General features: G+C 43.0%; 1 protein-coding gene across 1 annotated transcript in view; it reads right to left on the reverse strand.

Moving 5' to 3' along the window:
• CHIC2 (cysteine rich hydrophobic domain 2) overlaps positions 1 to 4,797 on the reverse strand; it is a 47,070-nt gene extending 42,273 nt beyond the window's left edge. Inside the window, exon 1 of the mRNA XM_061191390.1 lies at positions 4,343 to 4,797. Coding sequence (XP_061047373.1) covers positions 4,343 to 4,461 — 119 coding nt within the window. The 5' untranslated portion in view covers positions 4,462 to 4,797. The remainder of the gene's footprint in view (positions 1 to 4,342) is intronic.
• Positions 4,798 to 8,537: the final 3,740 nt, after the last annotated feature.

The raw sequence follows: 8,537 nt of genomic DNA on the forward strand, positions 1-8,537 counted from the left end.
GTCAATATACACTAAAGTGTTCCTGTGATGTCTCCTGTGCAAAGATCCTATTGTATCCCAAAGTGTTTCCATATTTTTTCAAGTCACATTTCTAAATCTTTCAATTTTCCACAGCTTACCTGAGATGAAGACAAAGAGAGTGATGTCCCACAGCCATTGATAAAAACTGGTAAAGGATGAGGAATTATTTGTGGACATGACAGGAAGATTATACCTCAGAAGAAAGTACCCGAAGACACAATAATTTAGTGAAATTAGAAACAAACCTCAGTAAAATAAGTTGGCTCTATGACAGGGTTTATGTTAGAAGTCAAAGATTATACATGCCCTATGAAAGCTCCAAGTTTGATTCTGATATGGGAGGGCATGAAATGAGACAGGAACTAATGCCAGTTATAATGATAGTTTAGATAGGAAATACTGGCCTAAAACTAGTTTTAAATTCTAATTTTTATATTAACACATCGCTATCATCATTGTGAAAAATCAAACTCTTCAACAAATGATCATTATATTTTACACAAATTTATTCTAAGGGGCAAAGAACGCCATAATTTAAAAATATTAACCAATTTGGCCAATACCACCTAATAATTTAATCATTTTTTCCCCTCATCTTCATTACATAATGAGAAATACACACACACACACACCACACACACACACAAACACACACACACAAACACACACACACACACAGGAAATCTACTTTTAACTGAAGTGGGAGTTCAAGCCTTTTAAATTACATGTACATAAACATTATGCAGTAACAGGAACTTATTTCCCTCTCTTCCTTCAAATGCCACTTTCCTCAAAATATGCTTCTGCACAAGATTTCTTCCTGTTGGAGCTGCCACCTTGTTTCATATTGCTACATGCAAATCCAAAAATGAAGGAAATTATTATACTCATCTAGAAGAATATCAAGAAAGAATACTGATCTTAATGGAGGTACACAGTTTAAGCCTGATTTGGGGTCAACATGAAAATATTTTATTAGAAACTACATTAAAGCAGGCTTCGTTTAGGCAAATTATACATTTTAAATACTTACGTTCCCAAAATCTGATTATGCCACAAAACTAACCAAGACCTGCCTGTGTAGTAGAAAATGGAAGGTGACTTAATTTCTCACGTCACTATAATGACGTGCCAAATTACGTCATATGAGAATATAGTGATGTCTAAAATGAGAGTAATATTATAATACGATGTAGTAAATCATAGGGGGAAAAAAGAGTAGAAATATTCAACTATAAGGGTCTACTCAAAAGTGAAATCTGTGAAAAACACATATGGATGGATCTATATCTTTTCAGATTGATCTGGATTACAAATGACTCTATACATTACACTATAATTGACTTTCAAGGGAAAAGGGCTCTGAACAGTTCCTTAGTTTAAATAAAGGGGTAGGGGGTAGGGCAGCTGCAGTGATAAGCTTAACCAGTCTTATTATAACTATTTTAATAGTTCTTCCCATTTACACTTAAGATTTTTTTTTTTGATGTGGACCATTTTTCAAGTCTTTATTGAATTTGTTACAATATTGCTTCTATTTTATGTTTTGGTTTTTTGGCCGCGAGGCATATGGGATCTTAGCTCCCCAACCAGGGATCGAACCCACACCCCCTGCATTGGAAGGCGAAGTCTTAACCACTGGACCGCCAGAGAAGTCCCCCCATTTATACTTAAAGGCAAGAAAAACTGAATATGCTCAACAGGTATAGCAACCCATAAATACCAATTTCAAAAACCTTTATAGGTGTTAACTGGGCTCCTATTGGCATAGTATGCCTGTGAATTATGTATGACAGAGTCATGTAAAAAAAGTTTTGCATTACTGTTACTATATTTATATATGGCACCACAAAACAGGATTAGGTTTTCAATGCAGAAAGATTCTTACTAATCCTAACTGAAATATTTCACACAATAATTTAACCTCATACGAACTGTCTAGAAATGGAAAAACAAGACTAAAGTGAATCACTATTAGGTTTGAAAATGGCAGTTTGGATTTCTTAGTACTGTGCTTTACACCTATGTTTCTCAAAGTGGAACACTGTGTGTGTGAATGATAATTAATAAAGCCTAATATCTATTGAGCACAGTACCATACAATGTAATGAATTCTTTGCATGTATTTTCTCAATTAATCCTTAATAATTTTAACAGTGAGGGACTATCCCCATCTTAAATGAAGAGTCGTAGATAAATAATTTACCCAAAAAGTGGCAGAGGATAGATCTGAACCCAGAGCCTAGAACCAAGGTAAAAGGAAAGAAAGGTAAGTTGCTGAGGGAGATCGCAGAAAAATTAACTCCCCTCGTAGAAAGGCATACTGTTTACTGGTGGCATATAGTTCCTCTTACACTCTGGAATAGTGGTTTTCAATCCTGGGTACATATTTGAATCACCTGTGGAACTTTTTAAACAAACTATGCAAGCCTGGGACACTCACTCAGATAACTGGCTTTCAACTGGGGCAAAGACAAGGCTTTTTTTTTTTTAAAGCTCCCCAGGTGATTCTAATGGACAACTAACATTGAGAACCACTAATAATTCTCTCCACTCTGTTAACCTCTCTAAGTAGCCAACTAAAATCAAATTTACTAATCACCTATTTGGTTCTGAGCACTTCCCCTATTATATTTTCCATCATGCCCAAGAAAGTACTTAGATTTTCTTTTCCTTAAACAGAGGAAACATTGTAACTATAGTTGCACCTTTTTAAATAAAATTTTGCCAGCTTTTTTTTGACAAGAGGAATGTAAGGGGCAGGGTGGGCAGACAACATGATAAAGTTTGAAAACTCTTCTTTAAGCACTCCTTAGGTTTAAAAGAATGTAAAAAAGGTCCTAATAGTCAAACAAAACTTAAATGCCAGGCTCTGAAGACTTAAAACTTTCTGTGATATATGTTAAAAAAAGATTTAATATCCCACTATATTTGGTTATATTTCTTAATTCTGCTGGTGATAACAGTTAAAATACTAAGTAACTGTTATTGTGGTGATAAATTCCATTGTCTTCTCATGGCACTCTGACAGCACTTATGCAGCGTTTTCACCCTGGTTAAGTCACCTGAATATAAATTATCAGGTGCTAAAGAAATCAAAGCATTACATAAGCACACCCAAACAACAATATGGCTGGTCACATCATGTATTGAGAAATGCAAGGGTTTTGCTGACGATCTTATATGAGAAGTCTTACTGTTTCACTAAAAGTTATTCACTGCACGACCCACTCACCCTAAACCAAAAATATAATGAAAAGTGTTCCAGGCAGTCTCAGACTTGCTGGCCCTTTTATTTTACTAAAAAGGTGAAGTGGGGAGATATCTGACAAGCATGAAGTTTGACCTAGGATTTGAACAGAGATCTAAAATGAAAAACAGTATAAATACTTCAAGTGGTACAAAACTCTGGACTTCTCAGAGAAACATTACAAAACTTCCTGCTTCCGGACAGCTCATTATTTGGTTCAAGTCTTCACATTCCTTTATTAGTCATGACCTTTCAGAAAGCTCTCCTTCCTTATTGTTTGAATAATATTGCGCTTTTAAAATGTTGCCAATTGGACTTACAGGAACCATTATTAAATGAAGAAGCCATCCCAGAGTTCATGCCCAAAGGAGGGACTTAGATTACTGAGAACCCTCAGTAACCTGAGCGGTGTGTGCCCATCACATAGATTTTTTTTTTTTTAATTATGTGTAAGCATACATCGTTCTGCATCTTAAATATATATGTTCATCTATACTTTTTTTTATCATATACAATTACAGGAACTTGCACTAGTTCCGCAGAAACTGACTCTGCAAGAAACTGGGAAGACCTGTGGGTGTGTTAAATACACAAGGACAGGGAACCACTCATTACCGATCGTCACTGGGGTCTCACCCGGCCCAGATCTGGCCTCTGAGCCATATGTCACTAGGCTCAAAGGCACAGACGAGGAGACAGAACCACAGGGTAACTGGATGAGAAAAGAGGGGGAGACACCTCAGAAATGCGTATTTCCACCCCAAAGCTGAAGGGGTGGCCGGAAGGGCAGACCCTGAAGAATAACCTTCCTTCTGGGATCCGTCAAGGCGCCCAAGCCCGAAGGGCCTACTAAGAGGGGTGTGGGGGGAGGGAGGGCAGCGTCCGTCCCCACTTCAGAGACCGAAACCAATGAAAATAACGCAAGTTTTCACTTCCTGGTCGCCTACTCCTCCCGCAGGCCTCCGACACCAGACGCACACCGGGGCGAGAGGGCCCCCGCGGAGTAAGGGGCCCGCCCCAGCCCTGCACCTCCCGTCCTCGCCCTCGCCCTCGCCCTCCTCCGGGCCTTACACGGTGACGTGACCGGAGCCGCGGACCACCACCGGGTCCGGCGAGTACTTGAGCAGCTGCTCCTCCAAGGCCCGCTCCTCGTCCTCCTCCTCCTCATAGATCTCGTCGAAATCCGCCATCCTGAGCCTCCGAGGCCCCCTGCCCGAAGGGGCCTGTCCAGGGGCTGAGGCCGGGATACGGGCTGGCAAGGCGGCGGAGGCTGAGGGGAGTCGCTGCCGCGGGCTCCGAGGCCGCGGAGTTCACTCTGGGCTGTCTCGGCGTCGGCTACAGAGGAGATGGGGTCTCGGCCGTCGCCGCCGCCATTGCCGTCAGCAATAACAACAACACAATGTCAACATCCGCCCAAGAGCCGACACCTCCACCAGCGCTGCCGCCGCAGCAGCAGCAACTCAGGCAACCACAGCAACAGCCTGCGCCTCCCGCAGCGGGAGCACCGGGCTACGGCATCGCGAGACTTCCCGGGACGGCGGGCGGGCGAGCGGACGCGCGGGCGCGCGAGCACGCGGGCTGGATGGCGGGAGCGCGCACGTGAGGCCTCGCTCGCTTCCCCAGGTCGCTTTCGTTCCTCCACTTGCACTCGCCGACGGCTTCTCGGACGCGCGGTCCCGCAAGCGCGGCACCGCCCCCCAGCAGAGGGGTCGCGGACCCACAGTGGGGAGTGTCTCTGGGAGCTGGTGGCGTTGACCCCGACTCAAAGAACAGATCTCTGAGTGTCCAGTGGGACACTTAGTTCCCCAGAGTAATGTCTAACCGAAACAACAAAAAATAAAAACCCTGGTTGGAATAGAGAATTTATTGTGCATGTGGTTGCCAGTTTATCTAATAGTCGAATCTCACTTTTCGTCAGTTTTTTTAGTCTGTGATGAGAAACAGAGTCTGTACTTTTCCAATTTGAGGAACCCAACAGACACACTGCAAATATTTTTTGTCCACTATAATACAGGATTTTTCAAAACATGTCCAAAATCAAACATCTTGTCCCATTATCCCCTTAAATATAGTCCAGTAGATGAGGCCAATTATGCTGATTTTTTTTTTTTTCCTACAAGAAAACTCATTTTAGTCATGCCATGAAACAAAACTGACAAATTCTCTGGATTCCAGATTAGAAGAGGCAGTTTCCTTCCCCAACTTCTTCACCAGCCATAACCTCTTTTCTCCCTTAAGAACGTAGGGAATCTGTAAGTTCTTAAGCTCCTCCCAGGAAAGGAAAAGTGAAGGAAGGAGAGAGGAGGTACAGTTTAATGGATTCCCCTTACCAGTCTAGACTACCAGTAAAGGCTTAAGGTTCACATTGGGCACTTGGCTTCATAGTCAAGAACCTGCCCAGGCAAATAGTTCAGGGGGAGGAGTGGGCTCCTAAGAGAGTCCAGGATAGGGAACATACACTGTGCGGGCAGGAAAGGGTAGTCATACCCAGTGCTGGTGAGAATATTCTCCAAGTACAGTGTTCACTCCTACCAGTTTAGGTGGGTGGTTGTTAAAGTTGAGAAAGTGCAAGGGAGGGCAATTAGGACAGTGAGTGAGAAATGCCAAAGAACCTCCTACTGGTAATGGTTGAAGAAAATGAGCATAGTTAGCCAAGAAAAGATGAAGGAAAAACATAGTAGATAGTATCAGATTTGCTATGTATCTCTCCTGAGTACATTTATTCATTCGACAAACATTTACTGAGCTCCAACCATGTGGCAGGCACTGTGGGGTGTGTGTGTGTAATGAGGTACAGTTCCTGCCTTCCAGTAGCTTATTTATCACTAAGGCAAGCAATCATCATCCTGTCGAGTGCTCCCAGACGAGTATCAGAGGGTGGTAATAGAGCACACAGGAGGCAGCTTGGTCTGGTGATTAACTGCCTGCCTGACTGCCTGTCTTTGAATCTCAGCTCTGCTACTTACAATGTGACCCTGGACAAGTCATTTAACTTCTCTGTTCCTCATGTGTAAGATGAGGCTAATAATAGTACTACCTCACTGGGCTGCTCTGCAGATTAAACAGATTACTACATGTGAAATACGTAGAAGAAAGCCTGGCACACAGTAAATATTGGGCGGCAATAGGAGATCTCTAAGGCCCCATCCAACTAATCAGCTCTATGAGGATCAGCACAATTTTTTGCATTATGTAATGCTTTACTGTTTATGAAGCACAGACATATCATTTAATATTCCCCAAGGACTCTGTGAGGTAATCTAGGATGTAATTTATTCCTTAGTTTCAGAGATGCTATGTGAGTGCCCTACAGCCAAATGGCTATCTAAGAGTCAAACTCAGGGCTTCAATTCAGTGCACTGGGTAGGCCAAGCTCCTGAATTTCTTTCTTGGCAGGAACTAGGAGGCCAAGTGGCTGCGCTCAGTTAAAGGAATGGCTGCAAATGGGAGGGTGAGAAAAGGGAACCAGAGGAAGAAAGGTCAGTGTGTTCCAGACATGGCCCACACCCTGTGTGTTGTGACTGAGAATTCACCTTTCTGTAGAAATAATGGCAAAGATAAGGGGTTGGTGCCCCTAAGTTTCTAAATCATCACATAGCTGACAACTTCCCAAGGGCAGGGGAAGTCACCCACAGCCCTTTAAATCTCCAGCACTTTCCATAGCTCCTGCTTCAGAGAAGGAGCTCAATAAATGCTTTCTGAATTGAGATATATTGTTACTGGTGCTGTTTCCAGAACATCATGAGTTAATTAGGCTTCTGAGGACTGTGAGAATCTCACCCTTATCTTAACACTGGCTCTGTGTGGGAGAAATGTTCTTATTCTAAGATCTATTCAACAGAGAGAACTTTGTAACTCCCACTGCCTCAGTGTAAGGCGGGGGCTACCTTATTTTTGCTCCTCCTATTTTACGCTTCTTTTTCCTGTTCTGAAAAACCTGTCAGAGCCAGCAAAAGGGTGTAGGACCTGGGAACAAGGCCGAGAGGGTGAGGGAAGATGAGTCAAACATTTCCCTGATGATGGTTGACATCATAATCCCAAACTCCATTTCCAGCCCTCCAGGGTCCAGCTTCCTGTCACACTCATTTTCCAGTCTCTTCCTGGGGACAAATCTCCCTCAGTATCTTTTCCCTCAGCATTCAGGTGCTCTCCTGCGCTCTGCAGTATGGATTCCCCTCCATTTGAGCTCCCCCTTACATTCCTGCTTCACACACTTTCACATTTACCCTCACACCAAAAGGCTCAAAACCAAACAGGAAGATGCCTCAGAGGCCTCATGAGGCAGCAAATCTACAGTTGCTTTTAAGGCAAATATCCCTAGATTTGAAAACTTCCGAGTTGTCATTACCTAGCTGAGTGGCCTTGGGTAGTTTCAACTTTCTAAGCTTCCTTTTCTTCATCCTGAAATGGGACCCATGTCATAGGGTTATCAAGGGTCAAATGAGATAATGCATGTGCTATGAGCTGAATCGTGTCTCCCCAAAATTTATATACAAAAGCCCTAACCCCCAAGGGGACGGTATTTGGAGATAGGGCCTTTGGGAGGTAATTAGGTTTAGATGAGATCATGAGGCTGGGGTCCTCAGGACAGGATTAGTGTCCTTATAAGAAGTCACCAGAGAGCTTACTCTCCCCACCACCCTTGCCTTGGTGTGAGGACACAGAAGGCAGACTTCCACCTGCAAGCCAGGAAGCTGGTTCTCACCAGGAACCAAATTGGCGAGCACTTTGATCTTTCTGCAGACTTCCAGTGTCTCCAGAACTTGTGAGAAATAAATTTCTGTTGTTTAAGCCACCCAGTCTATGGTATTTTGTTACAGCAGCCCGAGCTAAGACAGCATGTAAACCCTCATTTGTTCACTCATTCATTCATTAAACAAATATGCACTGAATTACTCCCGTGTGCCATACTCTGCACCAGGAACTAGGGTTTAGCAATAAGGTAGTGAATGAAACACAGTCCCTGCCTTCATGAAGCATAAAGTCCATGGGGGAAGGGTGACAGACAACTATAAAAATAATTAACTATCAGAATTGTGATCAATCCTATGGAGAAGTACAGGGGACCATGAGAGCTAATGGACCTAACTTACCCTGAGGAATCAGGAATTCTCCTCTGGGGAAATGACATTTAAGATAATGAGCTAAGCAAAAGTATGGGGGTGGGGAAATAGAAAAGAGGAGAAAGTTCTAAGGCAGTGAAAATGGCATGTTTGTCTTAGTTTGGGCTGCTGTCACAGAATACCATAGACTAGGTGGCTTATGA

Source organism: Eubalaena glacialis, chromosome 5 (assembly GCF_028564815.1).
Source record: "Eubalaena glacialis isolate mEubGla1 chromosome 5, mEubGla1.1.hap2.+ XY, whole genome shotgun sequence".
Lineage (NCBI taxonomy): Eukaryota > Metazoa > Chordata > Mammalia > Artiodactyla > Balaenidae > Eubalaena > Eubalaena glacialis.